General features: G+C 38.5%; 1 protein-coding gene and 1 pseudogene across 11 annotated transcripts in view; one reads left to right on the top strand and one right to left on the bottom strand.

Annotated features, from left to right (window-relative positions):
* BDP1 (BDP1 general transcription factor IIIB subunit) overlaps positions 1-22,039 on the top strand; it is a 113,623-nt gene that overhangs the window by 20,174 nt on the left and 71,410 nt on the right. For 8 of the 11 annotated variants that reach the window (XR_012092753.1, XR_012092754.1, XR_012092756.1 and 5 more), the window contains 5 exons: positions 8,556-8,610; positions 11,211-11,354; positions 13,846-14,124; positions 15,444-15,591; positions 19,743-19,901. Coding sequence is in view for 7 of the 11 variants with exons in the window: in XM_073014700.1 (XP_072870801.1) it covers positions 8,556-8,610; positions 11,211-11,354; positions 13,846-14,124; positions 15,444-15,591; positions 19,743-19,901 (785 nt within the window). In the remaining 4 variants the exon portion in view is untranslated. The remainder of the gene's footprint in view (positions 1-8,555; positions 8,611-11,210; positions 11,355-13,845; positions 14,125-15,443; positions 15,592-19,742; positions 19,902-22,039) is intronic. The other 3 variants (XM_073014704.1, XM_073014706.1, XM_073014702.1) reach the window with 2 other exon arrangements.
* Positions 1,028-2,571, bottom strand: LOC140711604 (sterol carrier protein 2 pseudogene; annotated as a pseudogene).

Raw genomic sequence — 22,039 nt, 5'->3', positions numbered from 1 at the left:
CGTCTCCTGGGTTCAAGTGATTCTCCTGCCTCAGCCTCCTGAGTAGCTGGGATTACAGGTGCCTGCCACCATGCCTGGCTGATTTTTGCATTTTTAGTAGAGACGAGGTTTCACCATGTTGGCCAGGATGGTCTAAAATTCCTGACCTCAAGTGATCCACCCGGCTTGGCCTCCCAAAATGCTGGGATTACAGGCATGAGCCACCATGCCTGGCCCCCACTATAAAATTTTAAGAATTATTAATTATTACTGATTAAGGTTATTAAATGCATAACACTAATTACTTGCCAGCTGTTGGTACTCTTTTTCTTCTCTAGTTCATCCAGGGAACTCTTAAATTACGTCTTCAGCAGAATAATCCTTAAATGTACTTTAATTTTTTTTGAGACAGGACCTCGCTCTGTTACACAGCGTGAAGTGCATGGGCATGATTACGACTTACTGCAGCCTCTATCTTGGCTCACTGCAGCCTCTTATCTCCTGGGCTCAAATGATCTTCCCACCTCAGCTTCCTAGGTAGTTGGGACTACAGCACATGCCACTATGCTTCAGCTAATTAAAATTTTTTTTTTTGTAGAGACTAAGTCTCACTATATTGCCCAGGCTGGTTTTGAACTCCTTAACTCAAGTGATCCTCTTGCCTCGCCCTCCCAAAGTGTTGGGATTACAGGCGTGAGTCACTGTGCCTGGCCCTTCAGTGTACTTCATAAGCAAAATGGAAGCTTTTGTTTGGATATTACTGTTCCTAATTTTATTCTGAAACTCAGTTTTACTCCAGGCCATAAATAACGTATTAACTTTGTGATGCACAGTTGTATCCAATTCAGCAAAACAGTAGTTCATCATCAGGCTGTATTCACCCAGAGGTTAGGAAAACCAGGATTGGTCACACCTTTTAAAACAAATCTATCTCATATTATTTGCCAATGTGTAGTTTCAGCCTAAATTCTGACAATGAAATTATATAGATTTGTATCTGTGAGATGAGATATCATCTTGATTTTCAAAAGTAGCCAAAGAGAGTTCCTCATAGCTTACCTTTGCCTGGCTGAAGCTGAAAACTTTGTAACTTCATATTGCCAGTGATTTTCCCTTTGCCTTGAAAGAAGGTGAACTGAGGATTCATTTTACCAGTTCAATCACTAAAGCCAGTAAGTCTTAGTATTTGTGATTGTGTGGTCAGCTTTCTCATCTGAGTTGGAAAGCACTGATCCTTTGCTGTTCTTTACATCCACTGCTAGGTGGCTTCTTTACCCCCTAGGCCATGCATTCTTCACCTTCAAGGCAAAAATACCACCAATTTTCTTCACAATCTGTCTGCTTTCCTCTTCAGGCTTCCTCTAAATCTCTTTAAACACAAGATTTGCCTTAAATCCATTCCCTGTAAAGCTAGTTGGAGCAGCCTCAATTTAATGAGTTCTAAAAGAACTGGCAGCTTTGAGAAAGCACATCTTCAAAGTGTTAAAACCCCAGCTTCTCCAAGGCCTAAATTATGCTGCACAGCCACCTTTGCACCAGGAGCTTGCCTCTTTCCCGCTTCCTTTCTCAGCTTCTAGCAAAGTTCAGCACACTGAACCAGCTGTTTATTGGTTTCTTATAAAGGATATTGTAAGGGATACAGATGAAGGATTCATAGAGTAAGGTCTGGAAGGGTCTTGAATGAAGGCACTTCTGTCCTGGAGGAGTTGGGGTGCACTGACCTCCCAGCACATGGTTGCATTCAACAACCATGAAGCTCCTGAAAATCTGAGCCTTTTATTTGCTTGCTTTTTCAGTAGCCCCAAAGAACATGGCCAGCTTTGCCTTTTTTTCCCTTTTTTAAATTTTTTTTAGACAGAGTCTCGCTCTGTCATCCAGACTGGAGTACAGTGATGTGATCTCAGTTCACTGCATCCTCTGCCTCCCAGGTTCAAGCCATTCTCCTGCTTCAGCCTCCTAAGTAGCTGGGAATTACAGGCGCGTGCCAGCACGCCCAGTTAATTTTTTTTTTTATGTAGAGATGGAGTTTTGCTATGTTGGCCAGGCTCGTCTTGAACTTCCTTACTTCAAGTGGTCTGCCTACCTCAGCCTCCCAAAGTGCTGGGATTATAGGCGTGAGCCACTGCACCCAGTCTCTCTTCCCTTTCATTTCCTTTTTTTTTTTTTTTTGGAGACAGGGTCTTTGTTGCCCAGGCTGGAGTGCAGTGGTGTAACCATGGCTCACTGCAGCCATGGCCTCTTGGACTCAAACAATCCTCCTGCCTCAGCCTCCTGGACCACAAGTGTGCGCTACCGTGCTTGACTAAATTTTTTATTTTTTGTGATAAGAGATCTTACTATGTTGCCCAGGCTTGTCTCAAATTCCTGGGTTCAAGCAATCCTCCTGCTTCAGCCTCTCAAAGTACTGGCATTACAGGCATGAGACACTGCACTTAGCCCTATATATCTTTAAATTCACCTTACAATGAACTTATAATAGTTTAATGAGGCAGCTGGTCCAAGTGCACTGGTGTTTACAACTAAATGATCACAACTGATTACAGATTTGTTTCTTTTTTAATATTAAAATTTTTAAAAAACCAACTGACCCATGTTCAGACAAACAACTTCTTTTCAGGTTTTTTTTTTTTTTTTTTTTTTTTTTGATACAGGGTCTCACTCTCTTGTTGGCCAGGCTGGAGTGCAGTGGCATGATTGTGGCTACCTGCAGCTTCAACCTCCTGAGCTCAAGTGATCCTTCCATCTCAGCATCCCAAGTGCCCAAGTACAGGCACGTGTCACTATGCCCACCCAATTTTTGTATTTTTTTTGTAGAGATGGGGTTTTGCTATGTTGCCCGGGCTGGTCTCAAACTCCTGGGCTCAAGCAGTCTGCTGCCTTGGCCTCCCAGAGTGCAGGGATTGCAGGCTGAGCCACCATACCTGGCCCAGATAAATTTCTTTTACCCTACTCTACTTCCACTGCTTTACTTGACTAGCCTTAAAAACAAAAACAAATAGCTTGGGTGCGGTGGCTCATGCCTGTAATCCCAGCACTTTGGGAGGCTGAGGCAGGCAGATCACCTGAGGTTGGGAGTTCGAGACCAGGCTGACCAATGTGGAGAAACCCTGTCTCTACTGAAAATACAAAATTAGCCAGGCGTGGTGGCACATGCCTGTAATCCCAGCTACTCGGGAGGCTGAGGCAGGAGAATTGGTTGAACCTTGGAGGTGGAAGTTGCGATGGCTGAAATCATGCTATTGGACTCCAGCCTGGGTAACAAGAGAGAAACTCTGTCTCAAAAACAAAAACAAACAAACAAAAAAGCAGTTTTCCTTCTCTGTATATAGATATATATGAGTCTTTTGTCTTTTAAGGAAATTGAGTAGAAAAACTAGTTTTTAACATTTAACTATATATTTGTCATTTTTGATGTTTTCATTTCTTCCTGTAGGTCTGAATGACAGGTCTATTGTTGAAAAATTTTCTGAGCTTTCATCTGTCTGAATGTTTTTATTTCAACCTTTTTTTTTGAATGATATATTTTGCTGGTTTGACAGTTTTTTTTTTTTTTTTTTGGTCTTTTCAAGATGTCATTCTGTTGTCTCCTGGCTTTCAGTGTTTCTGATGAAAAGTTGACAGTAATCATATCATTCTTGCCCCTGTATATGATTAATTGTATTTCTCTGGCTGTTTTCAGGATTTCTTTCTTTTTTTTTTTTTTTTTTAAGTATTCAGCTGTATGATGATGATATGCCTAGCTTTAGTTTTGAGTTTGCTGAGCCTCTTGCATCTTTCCCTGTATTTGGGAAATTTTAAATTACTTCTTTTAATAGTTTCTCTGTTTAATTCTCTCGTTCTGGAACTCCACTAACATAGTTTACCCCAGGTGACATTCTATAGGTTACCAAAGCTCTGACCACCTTTTTCCAATCTTTTTTCCTTCATTTCAGTGTTGATAGTTTCTATTGTCGTAGCATCAAGTTCACTGACCCTGTCTTTTATCTTCAGTCTGCTGTTAAGCCCATTTAGTGAATATTTTGTTTCTGATATTGTATTTCTTATTTCTGTAATTTCCACCTGGTTTTGTTTTGTTTTGTTTTATTTTATTTTATTTTATTTTTTGAGATGGAGTCTCGCTCTGTCGCCCAGGCTAGAGTGCAGTGGCGTGATCTCAGCTCACTGCGAGCTCTGCCTCCTGGGTTTACACCATTCTCCTGCCTCAACCTCCTGAGTAGCTGGGACTACAGGTGCCCACCACCACGCCTGGCTAATTTTATTTTTTTTTTTAATGGAGATGGGGTTTCACCGTGTTAGCCAGGATGATCTTGATCTCCTGACCTTGTGATCCACCTGCCTCGGCCTCCCAAAGTGCTGAAATTACAGGTGTGAGCCACCACGCCTGGCTGCCTCCTGGTTATTTTTTATAGTTTCTATTCCTCTGCTGAGATTTCCCCATCTCTTCACTATACTTTCCTCTAAATCCTCAAACATCTGTACAATTAATGGATCCTTTAACTTTTTTGTCTGTTCATTCTAATATCTAGATCACATTGAGATCTGTTAATTTTTTTCTTTTTTTTCTGAGTCTGCTTGCCAGGGAATGGGATCATTCTCTTGTGACTTTTTCTTTTCCTGACTATCACATTTTCCTATCTTTTCTCATGTCATGTGGGTTTTAACAAACAATTAATTTTTTGGTCTCTGTCATGGGTTGGTTTGTTTGTTTGTTTTTGTTTGAGACAGAGTCTCGCGGTGTCGCCCAGTCTGGAGTACGGTGGCATGATCATGGCTCACTGCATCCTCCGCCACCCAGGTTCAAGCGATTCTCCTGCCTGAGCCTCCTGAGTAGCTGGGACTACAGGTGTGCACCACTATGACTGGCTATTTTTTTTTTTTTTTTTTTGGAAACAGAGTCTCACTCTGTCGTCAGGCTGGAGTGCAGTGGCGCTATCTCAACTCACTGCAACCTGTGTCCTGGGTTCAGGTGATTCTCCTGCCTCAGCCTCCTGAGTAGCTGGGACTACAGGCACGTGCCACCATGCCCAGCTAATTTTTTTTTTTTTTTTGTATTTTTAGTAGAGACAGGGTTTTACCATATTGGCCAGGATGGTCTCAATCTCTTGACCTTGTGATCCACCTTCCTTGGCCTCCCAAAGTGCTGGGATTACAGGTGTGAGCCACTGTGCCCAGCTTAATTTTTATATTTTTAGTAGAGATGGGGTTTCATCATTTTGGCCAGGCTGGTCTCGAACTCCTGACCTCAAGTGATCCACCTACCTTGGCCTCCTAAAGTGCTGGGATTATAGGCGTGAGCCATCGTACCCCACCATTTTTTTTTTTTTTTGAAATGGAATCTCGCTCTGTTGCCCAGGCTGGAGTTCAGTAGCACGATCTCAGCTCACTGTAACGTCTGCCTGCTGGGTTCAGGTGATTCTTCTGCCTCAGCCTCCCAAGTTGGGATTACAGGTGCACACCACCATGCCTGACTAATTTTTGTATTTTTAGCAGAGATGTGGTTCCACCATGTTGGCTAGGCTGGTCTCGAACTTCTGACCTCAAGTGATCCTTGACCTCCTGACCTCAAGTGACCTCAGCCTCCCAAAGTGCCAGGATTATAAGGAGTGAACCACCATGCCCGGCCAGCCATGAGTTTTTTTTTTTGAAATTGCATACTAGGCCGGGCACGGTTGCTCATGCCTGTAATGCCAGCACTTTGGGAGGCCAAGGCAGTCGGATCACGAGGTCAGCAGATTGAGACCATCCTGGCTAACACGGAAACCCCATCCCTACTAAAAATATAAGAAATTAGCTGGGTGTGGTGGCATGCGCCTGTAGTCCCAGCTACTCGGGAGGCTGAGGCAGGAGAATGGCGTGAACCCGGGAGGTGGAGGTTGTAGTGCGCTGAGATCGCGCCACTGCACTCCGGCCTGGGAGACAGAGCAAGACTCTGTCTCAAAAAAAAAAAAAAAGGAAATTGCATACCAGACATTATGAACGATGTGTTGTATAGTGTCTGGATTCTGTTTTTTCTTTTGTTTTAAAGAGCATTGGGGCCAGGTGCAGTGGTTCACACCTCTCATCCCAGTACTTTGGGAGGCTGAGACGAGAGGATTGCTTGAGCCCAGAAGTTCAAAACCAGACTGAGCAACATGGCAAGATTCCATCTCTACAAAAACAAAACAAAACAAAACAAAAACGCCAGGCGTGGTGGCACACGCAATTCAGAAGGCTGAGGCAAGAGGATTGCTTGAGCTTGGGAGGTCAAGGCTGCAGTGAGCTGTGATCACACCACTGCACTCCAGTCTGGAAGACAGCAAGACTGTTTCAATAAACAAAACAAAATAAAAAATAGTGTTGACTTTTGTTCTGGAAAGTCGTTAATTTACTGCCGACCTCTTTGTTCCTGTTAAGGCTTGGCTTAAAGCTTTGTTGAGGCAGATCTAGACTGGTCTTTAATCTAGGACATCCTTTCTCCAATGGGATTTCTCATCTGATTTACAGAAAATAATTTGAGTTACTATTATATTATTTTCTTCTTTTTCCAGAACAGTCTCATGGTAGGCATGAGTTATTATTTTCCAAGTTCTCTAAGTATGGTTATACTAATACTATACTGTAAATAGATAAATGAGAGAAGGGAATGCATTGCATACAGTAGCTGCTTTAATGCATTAGTACTTAATTCTCATGCTACATCCCTGGTAGAGAAAGGCTACTCTAGGGTATCGTCTGTATCTCTAATGATGACCTTTCTGGTGTCTGAGGTGAATGTATTTGGGTGTTAGTGAGGTCTTTCCATTAAGATGCACCTGAACTCTATTGTTGTATGGTGTTTTGTGACTTTTAGCGTCTTCCTTCTGCCCTCATCCCTTTAGCAGCTGTTCTCTTTTAGGCCTTATATTCTGGACATATGCAACCCATACTTAGGCCAAGGTACCATGGAGTACTTCCACCCAGGCTTGTGAGGTGCCCCTCTACACAGTTCCTTTTTAGAACTATGCTCCTAAAGATTCCCTACTTCTGCAGCCTTAGTGGGATTGCTGTACCCTGTTTGGCCTTCACCTCCCTTTCCTTGGTTGGAAAATTGAGCCCAGGCAGAGAGCCAAGGTAAACATAGGCACATCTTGTCTGTTTTTCTTCTCTCCATGATTGTAGTCTTGCTCTATTGTCCTTTGCTTGAAAATAATTGATGTATATATTTTGTCAGTGTTAAAAGTCATTCGTGGTGGAGTTGGATATTATCCATAATGAGTTACTTTGTCAGGGCCAGTAGTGGAAATTATGGGATTTGTTTTGTGATCATGGAATTTGACCTGTTACTGGTTCTTACCTATGAAATCAATAACTAGTTTCAATACATTCTTCGAGAAAGTTTTAAATTGTTTTGAATTATATTACCAATTAAGTAAAATATGAGGTAGCACTGTTTTAGAATTAAATGCCTGAAACCTATTGATGTTTCTTTTAGGACATTTAATTTAATGTTTATAGCCAGTCACTTTTTGTGGAGGTAACATTTGTTAACTTTTGAGGAAATGTTTAAATAACAGTATGATCTTTTAAGGTAGAAATAAGATTATCTTTGAAAACTTCTGTATTGGTAATAAGTTTTGTGAAGAAAAATAAAGAAAAGAATGGGAAAGAAGGGCAACCTGTACATTAAAAGATGTTAATGTCATATCAGGTTTTAAAACTGTGGGTAAGGCTAAACTATAGCATCTAAGAGTACACACTTGGGTCATAAGCAATAAGGAAATACAAGAAAGTGATTGCTTTACAAGTCATATTAGTGGTTAAGTTCTTTTGAAGGGAGGAAGGGAGCATGAAGTACTTCCTTTGTTTTATGTGATATTCTCTCTTTTTTTTTTTTTGAAGCTTTATTTTTTTGCTTTTAGTAAAAACTTGTAGATCATTGACGTATAGATGGGAAACATTGGCTCACTGTTTCCTCTCCTACGATGTGTGTATGATCAGACATCTTCAGACACAAACTTTTGCCCTCAGTCTTCCTAATGACCTTAGGATGGATTGAGCCTTAAGCCTTAAACATCTCCCTCTTAATGGAAGTAATCTGGTAGTAAACTGAGGACAGGGATTTTGGGGGCTGAGAAAAACGTGATGAAATGTGCCTTAATATATAGAAGGTTGTCAAGATAAACTTGGCCTGCTTCAAAATTTCACTTGTTTCTCTATAGTCTTCTCTCCATGCCACTTGAAATATATTAGAACGATGATGTCAGAGGTTTAACCTGATACGAATACTTAATTTTTTAAAAGTTAATACCAGTTACCTTAATCATAGGTTTGATCTGCTTCCGTGTATGTTGACTTTATGTTTTTCTGTCCTTTGTAAATCCAGCTTTCATTGCTGATTGATGCTACTGGTAATGAGAATCAAGAAGCTCAGTAAAAATCTTTCATCCTTATTTTTAAAAAGCCAAAGATTTAAGTAACTTGCCTATTGGCAAAGACATATTAAGTAGAGAACAGTATGTTATTCCTAAGAGTTTCATTTTAATGCTTACTGCATTTAAGGAAAAAAAGCTTGTTTTATGGGAGAAAATTACCATAGGGTTTTTTGTTGTTGTTAACAGAATAAATTTAAACGTGAAGAGAAAACAAATGGATGGAGAATAGACAAAGCATTCCGTAAGTATTAAGACCTCTTTTACAAAGTATTGCTTGGAGAGCCTAAAAAATGACCAGTCTTTTGTCTTTGGCTCCAGTGTGTTTTAGATTTGTTTTGTTCCTGTATTGGCATAAGAGGAAGAAGTCTGAAATTTTTCTGTTTAGCAGTATGGGTCTGGTACTTGCTACAAATATATAGGCAGGAGATTATCCAGAATATCTAGGTGCAGGTAAACAGTTCTAAGTCCAAGAAGTTATGGAGGGATTGATGCTACCACTTCTAAGTGTTATTTATTCTGAAGGAACTGTATTGGAGGAGATAATTGTTTCTGGAAGACAGTACTATTAGTTATATAGATGGTTCTTTCTAGTTCTGAATGACTAATCAGTCATTCAGTCTATAACACTGACCACCTACTCTATGGTAGTCATTGTTCTAGGTATTGAGTATGTAATGGTGGAAGATATATGGCAGATGAGAATCCTGCATTTAGAGCCCTAAGTCTAATTGGACGGGGGAAGAAAGATAGTAGATAAGCATAATTTTAGGTAGTGATTCATTTCCAAAAAGAAGATAAAAGAGAGGGTGGCTGTTTAGATCTCTTTTTTCCTAATGATCATTGGGGGGAAGTTCTGTCTGAAGAGATATACTAGCATTTGAATTTAGATCTCGTCTGAAGGAATGATATGTATCTTTCAATTTCTAACTAAAATCCTCATTAAAATTAACATTTTTCTTTAAGTCTAGAGAAAGACATCTAAGGATCTGTAAAGAAAAATAAATTTACTGTTTAAAATAGTTCTTGTAATTTTTTATTGGAAGATAGGTCTTTTTCTTTTTCACCACACCGGTGGACAGGAATATATTTTTTGTGGATTTATAATTATCAGTATTTTATTATTAATGAATATATTCAATGTCCATTTAGTCATAAGATTAGCCATAGTGCTAATTTTAGAAAAAAAAAATCCAAATGTAGAGAGTACTTACATTATGCAGCATGTACATGTATTTTATGAGTAGACAGTAAGGTAGGTGGGTAGATCCTATGCCCAGTGTTTTATCGGGTCTTTAGGGAAACTGCTTTGCGGAATGGTTCTTAGAAGATCTGGAATATTGTGTTCCTCGGCCCATTCCGTGTTAGAGAAGTGGTCCTGAAACTTTTCATTAAGTTTAACACATTATAGTCAGAAAATAATTCATAAATCTATAAACAGTCTATTTAGAGTGTGAAGCCTTTTATAGACCATTATAGTAGATATCGTTAAAATTTATTGATCTTAAACACGATACAGTGTTGTATGCCTGTAGTCCCAGCTATTCTCAGCGGTCGCTGAGGCAGGAGGATCCTTTCAGCCCAAGATTTCGAGGCCAGCCTGGGCAACAGAGCAAGATCCTATCTCAAAACTAAAAACAACTCATTGATTTGGGGGCTTTCTGTTGGATTTTTTTTTTTTTTTTTTTTTTTAGTTAAAACCTATATAGATTTTTTAAGAGAACTTACGTTTTGAATTTCTCTGAGAACCATGTGGAGATCCTTTATGATTCTTTGAGTCTATGTCTTTCAGAATCATTGTGGAGAGTCAGAACAAATTAAGTCTGGGTCAACAGTGAAATAGGGCCTTTAGGAATCCCAGATTTGGGTTTAGTTTCCTGAAATTCTTTGTATTTTAGTATATACCTTCTTTTCTGAGGCTATCTTGTAATCAAACCAGTCTTCGGCTTATGTGCATAGAGCACCATTTTCTCTACATTTACTGTAAGATTAGATGTAAAGTTCAAGAAAGGATTTGCCTCCTGGCCTGGATTCATTCTTGGAGTGTTCACTGATTACTTTCAGATATAATGCTATTGATAGGTATTTAGTGGGCATGTTCCTGATTAAATTCGTTTACTTCCCACTTTGTTGATTCTTATAAGAGTAAATGGTGAAATGGTTGTGATAAAGGTAGGGCATATGGTGGTGAATAGGCATTTCAAGGACTTCTCAGCCCATAAAAAAATTGATTTATATTTACACATAGTTCAAAGTATAGTTCGAGTTTTGACAAAGAATATGCCTGGGTAACCACTATCCCAAACAATAGAGGAAATGTTTTCATCACTTCACAAGGCCTGTTATGTCCCTTTCTGGACAATCAAATGCTGTCTTCCTGGCCCATGGCAACCACTATTTTCATTTTAATCACCATAGATAGCTTAGTGTGTTCTAGAATATCTTATACATGGTATCATACAGTATGTACCCTAGTATCTGTTTTCTTCCACTCAGTATGTTTTTGAGATTGCCTCAGATTATTGCATGTAGCAGTAGTTCCTTTTGTTTAAAACTAGTTTATTTGTAATAAACAAATTATTACAAATTTGTAGTAAACAAATTATTATTTGTAATAAACTAGTTTATTCCTTTTGTTGCTGAGTGGTGTTCTGATGTGAATTTACCTATTTCTCTGCTAAGACAAAGCTATTTTATTGCTGAGTGGTGTTCTGTTGTGTACTTGTTTATCTGTTCTCCTGCTGATAGACAAACCCATTTGCTTTTGATGTTATGATACTTGAAAAGCTAGAAGTAGTTTTGAAAAATAAAAACTTGAAAGTTCTTTTCCTTTTTTTTAAACAGAGGAAAAACGCCCTTTTGACTTCGATTTTTTTGCTCATTTGCTTCAGAAAGTTCTTGCTGAAGAAGAGAAAAGAAAACAAAAATCTGTTAAAAATCACAGTTTAAAGGAGAAGAAATCCACCAAACCACGGAAAAATGTAAAAGGTATTGATTTTAAAGGAAAGTGTGCTAGTTTACTTAGTAGTAATAAACTCGTAATGTTGTCCCTCAGGCCTTTGAGAGTTTGTGTATAGCTCAGGTGGTTAAGATCATCAACGCATCTAGTTGGAGGGAGTATATCTTTTTTCAATCAATTAGTTATCTGGTCCAAAACAATAGCTTTCTTTTAAAATTTTTAACTGGCATGATTGGGTTATCTGATATCTTTCTAGCATAGAGGATAGTTGTAGCCAGTCAAAGAGCATCAGAATTTGGAGTGTCGTATTTCATGTTTGGTTATTTATTATCATTTTCCTCTGTAAAACAAATCTGGTATAAAATTCTAGTATTAAAAACATGGAACTCTAATCTTTTGGGGTTGTGACTAGACTGTATTGGTTGAGCATAACATTTCTGAAGGCTAATGTTGACTTGTAAAAGGTAGAAAGACGTTGTATATATGTAGGTATTTTTATTTTTAGGCTTATGTTTTCTTAACTATTTGAACTCTGATCTATGAGGACAATGTTTAGCTGTAATCACATAAAGAAGATGCTTGGAACTATAGGGAACCTTATATGTTAGCTAGTTTACGTTTTAGCCCCTTTTGTACTGGTTTTAATCACCAAGAAACAGCCCCAGCGATCGTAAGACACTTTTTCCTAAGGACTCACAGTGTGAGTAGTGGCAGAGGCAGAACTGAAACCTAGCATTGTGAGAGCCTGTGTTGGGGGTCCCCACGACCACCACCGGGGTTTGAGTATTCACCAAGAAGACTAAGGATTCAGCATCCTTTGCCTGGAACATACCAAAATTTCAGATATTCAAAAGGAAAGCAGTTCAGCATAAACCACATTATACAGCTAAGGCACAGTGAACCACTCTTATCAGTTAGGGTGGTAGGAACCGTTCCCAGAACCAAATTCTGAGACATGACCTGAGGGCCAACCTTGTAAGGAGGATTTTCAAAGGATAGCAGTCAAGCCTGCTAAATTAACTCTTTTCTGTTCAAAGCTGGGCTAGAATTTCTTCTTCTGGAGCATATCTTTTAAAAAGTAGTATTGATAACTGCAAAATACCTTTATTCTCAGTAATTTTTTTTTTTTTTTACTTGTACATAATCCTAGAAGATTAAAATATATATCTTCTTGTGATTATCATGTTACAGGTGATAACATGAGTAACTCACTGTATCTTATTTAATGTAAGAACTTTTTTTTTGAGACAGGGTCTCACTTTGTTGCCCAGGCTGGAATGCAGTGGCCCGATCTTGGCTCACTGAATTATTCACTGCTCGAGTTCAAATAGTTCTTTCACCTCAGCCTCAGCCTCCTGAATTGCTGGGATTACAGGCACATGCCACCATGCCTGGCTAATTTTTGTAATTTTTTGTAGAGATGGGGTTTTACCATATTGGCCAAACTGGTCTTAAACTCCTGACCTCAAATGATCTGCCCACCTTGGCCTCCCAAAGTACTGGGATTGCAGGTGTGAGCCACCACGCCCAACCAGAACTTTTTTTTTGAGATGGAGTTTTGCTCTTGTTGCCCAGGCTGGAGTGCCTTGTCACCATCTCAGCTCACTGCAGCCTCCACCTCTCCAATTCAAGCGATTCTCCTGCCTCAGCCTCCCAAGTAGCTGGGATTACAGGCATGTGCCACCATACCCAGCTAATTTTTCTATTTTTAGTAGGGATGGAGTTTCACCATGTTGGCCAGGCTGGTCTTGAACTCCTGACCTCAAGTGATCCACCTGCGTCAGCCTCCCAAAGTGTTGGGATTACAGGCATGAGCCACCATGCCCAGCCCAGAGTTTTGCTGTTATCGCCCAGGCTGGAGTGCAGTGATGCGATCTTGGCTCACTGCAACTTCTGCCTCCCATGTTCAAGTGATTCTCCTGCCTCAGCCTCCTGAGCAGCTGGGATTACAGGTGCCTGCCACCACGTCCAGCTAATTTCTGTATTTTTAGTAGAGATGGAGTTTCACCATGTTGGCCAGGTTGGTCTCGAACTTCTGACCTCAGATGATCTGCTCGCCTCAGCCTTCCAAAGTACTGGGATTACAGGTGTGAGCCATCGCACCCGGCCTGTATTAAATGCATTTTCAATTTACAGTATACTCAACTTATGATGGGGTTTATTGGGATGAAACCCAGTATAAGTCAAGGAGCATCTCTATATGTAATTGTTTTTGTTTAATAAAAATGAGATTAAAAAAAAAAAGATTTTATGTGTATCTTGTTCTGCTTGATTTTTTTAATGCAACAGTATCCTTTGAAATTTTCACGTGACTGCATATAAACTTACCTCATTACTATTATTGGCTCCATGGATTTTTATATATTATTTAGTCATTTCCCATTGGACATTTTAGGTTGTCTTTAGGCTTTTTGTTCTTGCAAATAAATACTACAGAGGACATCTTTGAGTCTCTTTTCCACCTTCACAAATTTTTCTTTAGGTTGTTTGCATATTTATAGTCGTTTCTCTTGTTTTCAGTCAAAAAAATTGCCTGTGAAAGAGTGAATGATGATCCAGATGAGTCTATGAGTTCTAGAATTTCAGACACAGAAAGATCTCAGAAGGATGCTCAGACAGTTGACGAAGAGTCTCTGACCTTATCAGGGAAGGATGCAGAACAGGTTGCACAAGAAGTAGACCTAAATCAAAAGAAAAGAAGAAGGAAGAAGCAAGATGGAGCTAATGAACTGGAAGTAAACAATCTTTTAGAAAATGCCACTGTTCAGGCGGGTCCTTCTAAAGGAGAAAAACACAAGAGTAAGTTTCTTACATATTTAAAAAGCCTCTATATTACTTGAGAAGACATGTACAGCAATATGGTATGTAACTTAATTTTCTGTCTAGATAGCAATTAATGGTGCTTATTAATTGGTTCTGTACTCATGGTACTGTGCTAACTCTGTTTATTTTTAATTAAAGAAAAAAGTTTGTTGTAAAAAGAAAATTAAACAAATTAAAGTGGGGAGATTGTTCTCTAAAGTTTGTTTCTAAGTTGTGTCAACTCCTGTGCATTCTCATTAACTATGATTAGAAATCACATGTATATATAGTTTGAAGTGTGTTGCTTATGTCTGTTAATAAAGCACAGGTTTTCATGTTGTACCTCTACAGAGCACCTCTGTGAACCCACAAGGGGTTAATTCCTATGAAAGAACTAGAGGAATATGTGTTTCTTCCATTTTTCTTTTTTACTCTTTGAAAGCAAACATATTGCCACTTAAGAGTTGCTTGGGATGAGGGCTAAGAGTTTGAGGGGGAGTCTTGGTCCCTTTCCTTAAGAATTCATATGTACATTATTTAAAGCCGATAACCAAGGAAAAGGTAGGAGCAGACCAGAACAACCTTTCTATAAAATTTATGTTTTCTGTAGTTCAGATTTACCAATCTGATTTTAATATAAGAGTCCTAGTAGCTAACATAGCATGCTTTGTAGGCATCACAATATTATGCTCTTTTTTGGCTTATCGTTAGAGTCATTACGTATAATGCAGAACAGCTTAATGATTCACAACCAGATTTTAGAAATCAAACAGACCTTGCTTTAAATTCCAGCTTTTTTACTTGCTTAAGTATTGCTTTGGACAAGTTACTTAAGATCTCTGAACTCAGGGGGTTCTCTATGAGGTTAATATTAATGTCTTTTAACAGGTTTGTTTCAAGTATTAAATGAGATAATGCATTTGATGGACTTAAGAGTTCCAGCCACTTAATAAGTACTTAATAAACGATAGCTATTACTTTGTTACTAATTGGTATACTTCTGAAGGAGCAAAAGAATAGTTAAGTCAACTTTTAGTTTCCTTACTTGACATATAAAATAAGCCACTTTAAATACTTAGAATTTAAGATAAAAGAAAGATGCTATAAACTGTCCAAGAAGCTTGGGCTGATCCTCATCTATGTTAAGTTTTTATTGTGGTCTAAAAATAAGATGTGTGCCTTGCAAATAGGAATTTGAATGTTGAATGAATTAAGGTTTTGTAGGAAAAGACAGTGTTATAGGTAAATTCCTTTGTGCTTTAAAAAATATGTTTTTGCTGTCATTTTTTAGAATAACATGCATTTTGTATTTGTAGATAAATGTCAGGCTATAAGGCCCGAGGTAAAGGAAGGTGAATGCAGTAAGGAGCAGATGCTTTCCTGCACACAAAACGTAGATGGCATTGTGGGTTTTGCCTCCAGTGAAAAAGTTGAGAAAAGAACTGACCCCATCCTTTCATTAAGGTATTTTCTGTGTGTTTTCTGGTTTTACCCACATCTGTTGATTACTGAGAAAGGAGTGTCGAAGTCTCCATCTGTAATTGTGGATTTGCCTGTTTCTTTTTTTCAGTTCTATTTGTTTTTGCTCCATATATTTTGAAGCTCTGTTATTAGGTGTGTACATATCTAGGATTGTTTTGTCTTTTTGGTGAAATTCCCTTTATCATTGTGTACTATCCTTCTGGTATTGCTCTTTTTTTCTGATAAGTTTACTTTGCCATTGTAGCTTTCTTTTGGTTGGTGTTTACATGGGTTTATCATTTTCTATAATGATTTTCTTTGTCTTTGGTTTTCATTAGTTTGAATATGATGTGTCCTGCTCTGTGTGTGTGTGTGTTTTAAAATCTTAATTTGTAATATAAAAACATGAGATTTACCCTCTTAACAGATTTTTTTATATGTACTATACAGTATTGTTAACTATAAGCACAGTGTTGTATTGCCGATCTCTGGAATTTTTTTTTACCTTGCATAACTGTACCTCTGTACCTGTTGAACAGCAACTCCCATTTCCTCCGCCTCCCAGCCCTTGGCAATCATGATTCTTTCTTTTTCTTTTTTGTTTTGTTTGTTTTGTTTTGTTTTTGAGATGGGGTCGGTTTCTGTCACCCAGGCTGGAGTGCAGTGGCACGATCTCAGCTCCCTGCAACTTCCACCTCCCAGGCTCAAGCAATCCTTCTATCTCAGCCTCCCAAGAAGCTGGGACCACAGGCATGTACCACTACACCTGGCTAATTTCTTGTATTTTTGTTAGAGATGGAGTTTCACCATTTTGCTCAGGCTGGTCTTGAACTGAGCTCAGGTGATCCACCTGCCCTGGCCTCCCAAAGTACTGGGATTACAGGTGTGAGTCACAGCGCCCAGCCTCATGCAGTAGTTTTCCTTCTGTGACTGGCTTATTTCACTTAATGTAATGTCCTCAACTTTCATCCATATTGTAGCATATAAGAAGATTGCCTTTTTTATGCCCGAATAATATTACAGTACATGTATAGGCCACATTTTCTTCATCCATTCATTGGTTGATGGACATTTAGGTTGTTTTTGTCTGTTATCGTCACTGAACATGGGAGTGCAGATATCTCTTTGAGGTCCTGATTTCAGTTCTTGTGGATGAATACCTGGAAGTAGGGTTGCTAGATCATGTGGTAGTTCTACTTTTAATTTTTTGAGGACCCTTCATACTGTTTCCAATAGCGGGTGCACCATTTTACATAACCACCAACAATGTACAAGGGTTCCAGTTTTTTTCACATCTTCTTCAATACTTGTTATCTTTCATTTTATTAATAATGTCCTTCTGAACAGGTAGAAGGTGGTTTCTTATGGTTGTTTTGATTTGCATTTCCCGGATAATTATTGAGTTGAACATCTTTCGTAGCTGTTAGCCATTTGTGTATCTTCTTTGGAAACATGTCTGTTCAGGTCCTGTGCCCGAGTTTTTAATTAGGTTATTTTCTTTTTTGCTGTTGAGTTTTGAGAATTATTTATGTAGTTTGGATTTTAGCCCCTTATCAGAAATATGATTTACACATTTTCTCCCATTCCATAGATTGCCTTTTCACTCTGCTCTTTCCTTTGGTGTACAGAAGCTTTTTAGTTCAATGTTGTCCCATTTGTCTAATTTTGCTTTTGTTGCCTGTACTTTTGGTGTCATATCTAAGAAACTATTGCCAAAAACAAACTTAAAGCTGTTTACTGTTTTTAAGCATACAATTTAGTAGCATTAATTACATTTACATTGTTGTGCAGCCATCAGCACTATTTCTAAAGCTGTTTTATCACTGCAAACAGAAAACCTGCACCCATTATGCAGTAATTCCTCATTCTCCCCTGGCTGCAACCACTGATAATCTCTAATCTGCTTTCTGTTTCCCATCCATGTACTAATCAGGACCAGACTTGCTTAGTTTGAGACCAAATTAGGCCCATTAAGAGTGGTAAGGTTGTAGACAACTTTCTGTTTCTGTGTCTAATCTAGATATTTCACATAAGTGGAATCATGCTATTTCTCATAGTTGTTTGTTCCTAGGTGACAGATATCTAAAGTGTGACTTCAGAGATACACCTAGTTTCGTAAACTACACAAAACTACTCATGACTTTTTCTAATTTTTAAAATGATTTTAAAAAATTGTGACAGGGTCTTACTCTGTTGCTCCGGCTAGAGTGTAGTAGCATGATCATAGCTCACCACAACCTTGAACTCTTGGGCTCAAATGATTCTGTCACCTCAGCCTCTGGAGTAGCTGGGACTACAGTCATGGGACACCATGCCTGGCTAATTTTAAAAACATTTTTTAGTGGAGATGTTTTCCAGGCTGGTCTCAAACTCCTGGGCTCAAGCAATCCTCGCACTTCAGCATGAGCCACTGTGGCCCTAACTTTTTCTACTTTAGGGGAAAACAACCTTGTAATGATCGTTAAAGTCCCAGTTGGTTTTGGAAAACAAAGAGTTGATTCTAAAATTGTCGTGTACACAAGAGTAAAGGCTCAAGAATGGTAAAGACAGGTTTAAAAAACGCCAGCTTTGGAGAGGGACTGTCCTAGACTAATTTTCAAGCTACAGTAACTAAAGCAGCATGGTATTGGTACAGGGTTAGATGAATTGACTCAGCGGAACTGAATATAGAGTTTAGGAAGAGACATTTAGGAATCTGTCATATGGCAGAGGTAGCTTTAGAAATTAGCGGGCAAAGATTGAACTAACTATTCATCAGATTGAGCTCAGATTTGAAAACCATAATATTTAATCCTCGTGTTACCATATCCGCTAACTTCCTGATGGATTGAAGACTACATGTATAAAACAAATCTTTACAACTTTTAGAAGAAATGTAGAAAAATATCTTTGTAATGTCAAGGCCTGAGGTAAGACATTTCTATTAAAACGTAGAAAACACAGACTTTAAAAGATAAGATTGGTAAGTTTGATGGTAGTAAAATTAAATAGTTCTGTTAACAAATCCTCCATAAAGAAAATAAAAGGCAAGTTACTGATCGGGAGATTTTATGTGTAATATTTAGACAATAAAAATATATAGAGAACTCTTGCTGATAAGTCAGGAAACGATGAACACCTAGTAGAAAAAATGAGCGAGAAAAAAGAAAAAAAAAAAAGGTATGGCTAAATGTGAATATGTGTTGAAATGGTCAGTGCATGACTCTCAGTTATATTATTGTTAGTTGAAATTTATTTTGTGACCGAGTCTTGCTCTGTCGCCCAGGCTGGAGTGCAGTGGTGCAATCTCAGCTCACTGCTGCCTCGACTTCCTGGGCTTAAGCGGTCCTCTCACCTCAGCCTTCTGAGTAGCTGGGACTACAGGCACGTTCTTTAACACCTGGCTGATAATTGAAATATTTTTTAATATAGTAGTTCTCACTTTGCATAGGACTGTGTTAACTGCAACTTGAGCTTATTGGAGCTGTGTCTTTGCTTTATATGACTTTTGGTTACACAGTACCCTGCATAGCAAGGATTGCCTATATAAATTTTAATGAAAGCTAATTCCTAAATGTTACTATTATTTTACGCATGTTTGATTTGTGAACCACATTTAATAATTTCTCATTTTGAAGCCTTTTTTTTTTTTTTTTTTTGAGACAGAGCTTGGCTCTGTCACCCAGGCTGGATTGCAGTGGTGTGATCACCTCCCGGGTTCAAGTGATTCTTTTGCCTCAGCCTCCTAAGTAGGTGGATTATAGGCCTGCACCACCATGCCCAGCTAGTTTTTGTATTTTTATTAGAGATGGAGTTTAACCATGTTGGCCAAGATGGTCTCAAACTCCTATCCTCAACTGATCGACCCACCCAGGCCTCCCAAAGTGCTGGGATTACAGGCGTGAGCCACTTTGTCTGGCCTTCATTTTGAAATTTCTTGAGCATGTTCCTAAACGTGTAAATTTGTGGCTGCTGCTTTCTCTGGAGGTACAGTTTTTGTAACATGATGCAAGATGGATCATAGAAAAGCTAATACAGCAGTTTGTATTATTCTGTAATTTGAAGCAGCATCTTGCAAAATGGTGATTTTGTGTATTTAAAATTTTTAAAAATAATTATTATAAAATATATATTTTAGGAATTCTTTTCTCTCTGATATATTTTCACTTTTTTAGTAATCAACGAGATACCGCATCAGTAGCAACTAAGTCTTCAGAATCAAGCACTTCAGATTTGCCTTCATTAGAAGTTGGAATTAGAGCATCGTGTGAGGTGAATGATGTTGAGGGTAGTTGTACAGAAGAAAGAAATGTTGACCTAAAAAATAATTCACTGTGAGTATTTTATACGATAGGATTTATTTATAAAATTTTGATAAGGTTCTTAAATGATAATAATGTTGCTTTATTTAGGGATTCAAGGGGACTATTAATACATAGTTTATTAATAGTTGAGGGAATCATTTAATATGTAATTATACTGTAGTCTGTTCAGAGTGTAACATCAGGTGTTTTTATATTTAATTGCAGAAAGATTCTCTTTCATATTTGTTGTATAATATATGAATTTTAGGAAGGTGGTAACTTATGAAATTCAAAAACAATTTGGAAGCCTAAATATTTGCCCTGAGATTTTACTTTTGCTTGGTTTGAGTTATTTTTTATGCCTGGTGTCAAAATAATAGATTTTAATATTGGTGATTTCAAGGAAGTGTATCTTCCAGTATGCAGATACTGGTTAAATTAATATCGTCTCAAGAAACGATTAAAAGCATCATAAAAATCTCCCTTTGAAGAGATATCTGAAGGTTTTATACTTCCTTTTAATCTCACTCATAATTCCTCATCTCATATGGGCTTAAAAGCTATTCAGTTTATGGGCTGGGCACAGTGGCTTACACCTGTAATCCCAGCACTTTGGGAGGCCGAGGCAGGCGGATCACAAGGTCAGGAGATTGAGACCATCCTGGCTAACATGGAGAACCCTGTCTCTGCTAAAAATACAAAATATTAGCCGGGCGTGGTGGTGGCACAGGTGGCAGCCGGTGTGCCTGTAGTCCCAGCTACTCAGAAGGCTGAGGCAGGAGAATGGCGTGAACCCAGGAGGCAGAGCCTTCGGTGAGCTGAGATCACGTCACTGCACTCCAGCCTGGGCGACAGAGCGAGACTCCGTCAAAAAAAAAAAAAAAAAAACAAAAACTATTCACTTCATCAATTCTTATTTTTCAGTAAAGTACTGTCACAATGGAAATCAAACTCTTAAAAAATCAAAATGTCAGTCTTTGAAATAGACTATACATTCATAGGGTTCAAACATCAACAAGTATAAAAAGGTATAATTGAGCTCTCCCTCTTACCCTGTCCCGTTTCACTCAAACAAATAATCCATGTTATTTATTCTTTCAGAGATTAAAAAAATACCTTCGAGCTAATACAAATTTATATTTTTTGCTATTGTTATAAACCTAATGATACTATATATAACATTTTGCAGTGGTTTTCTTCTGTCTTCATATTCTTATGTAGTAACTCTCTTTGTTCTTTTTATAGCTTAATAGTGTTCTGTATATGTATGCATCATAGTTTGTATTACCAGTGCCCTATTGACTGCTATGTAGGTTGTGTTGCTAAACAGTGCTTATAGTCTTGCCCCTCTTTTTGCCTATATACAAGTATATAGGGTAAGTTCCTGAAAATTGAATTGCTTGCTGACAGAATGTGTGTGTGTGTATACATACATAATACATACGTACATAAATATTTATGATTTTTTTTTGAGACAGGGTTGCAGGAGTGCAGTGGTGTGATCATAGCTCACTGTAACCTCGACCTGGTCCCAGGCTTAGGTGATCCTCTCACCTTAGTCTCCCTAGTAACTGGGACTATAGGTGCTCACCACCACATCCAGAGATGGAGTCTTGCTCTTGTCACCCAGTCTGGAGTGCAGTGGCACCATCTTGGCTCACTGCAACCTCCACCTCCCGGGTTCAAGGGATTCACCTTCCTCAGCCTTCTGAGTAGCTGGGACTACAGGCACATGCCGCCATGCATGGCTAATTATTGTTATTTTTAGTAGAAACAGGGTTTCACCATGTTTGCCAGGCTGGTCTCGAACTCCTGACCTGAGGTGATCCACCCACCTCGGCCTCCCAAAGTGCTGGGATTATAGGTGTGAGCCACCATGCCTGGCCTTCCCATCATCTTAATCTTGCTTAATATTTCTTAAGTTTTATCCTCACTGTATTGTATTGCATTTCATCTTATCCTCCCTGTTATGAGTTGCTACCTTCAATATATGCCAAAATCATGTCTATTTTGAAGTTGGTTTCTGGATTTTAAATTTGTTTCATTTATCTGTTTACTCATATATTAGTACCACACTGTTTTAATTACTGATGAATAGTATATTTTTAATATCAGATAGAACAAATTAGTCTCTTTAAGTTTTCTTTGCTACTCTTGTTCTAAGTAAG

This window comes from Chlorocebus sabaeus, chromosome 4, assembly GCF_047675955.1.
Source record: "Chlorocebus sabaeus isolate Y175 chromosome 4, mChlSab1.0.hap1, whole genome shotgun sequence".
Taxonomy (NCBI): domain Eukaryota; kingdom Metazoa; phylum Chordata; class Mammalia; order Primates; family Cercopithecidae; genus Chlorocebus; species Chlorocebus sabaeus.
The sequence above is the reverse complement of the archived record's forward strand: the minus strand, read 5'-3'. Positions and strand labels throughout refer to the sequence as shown.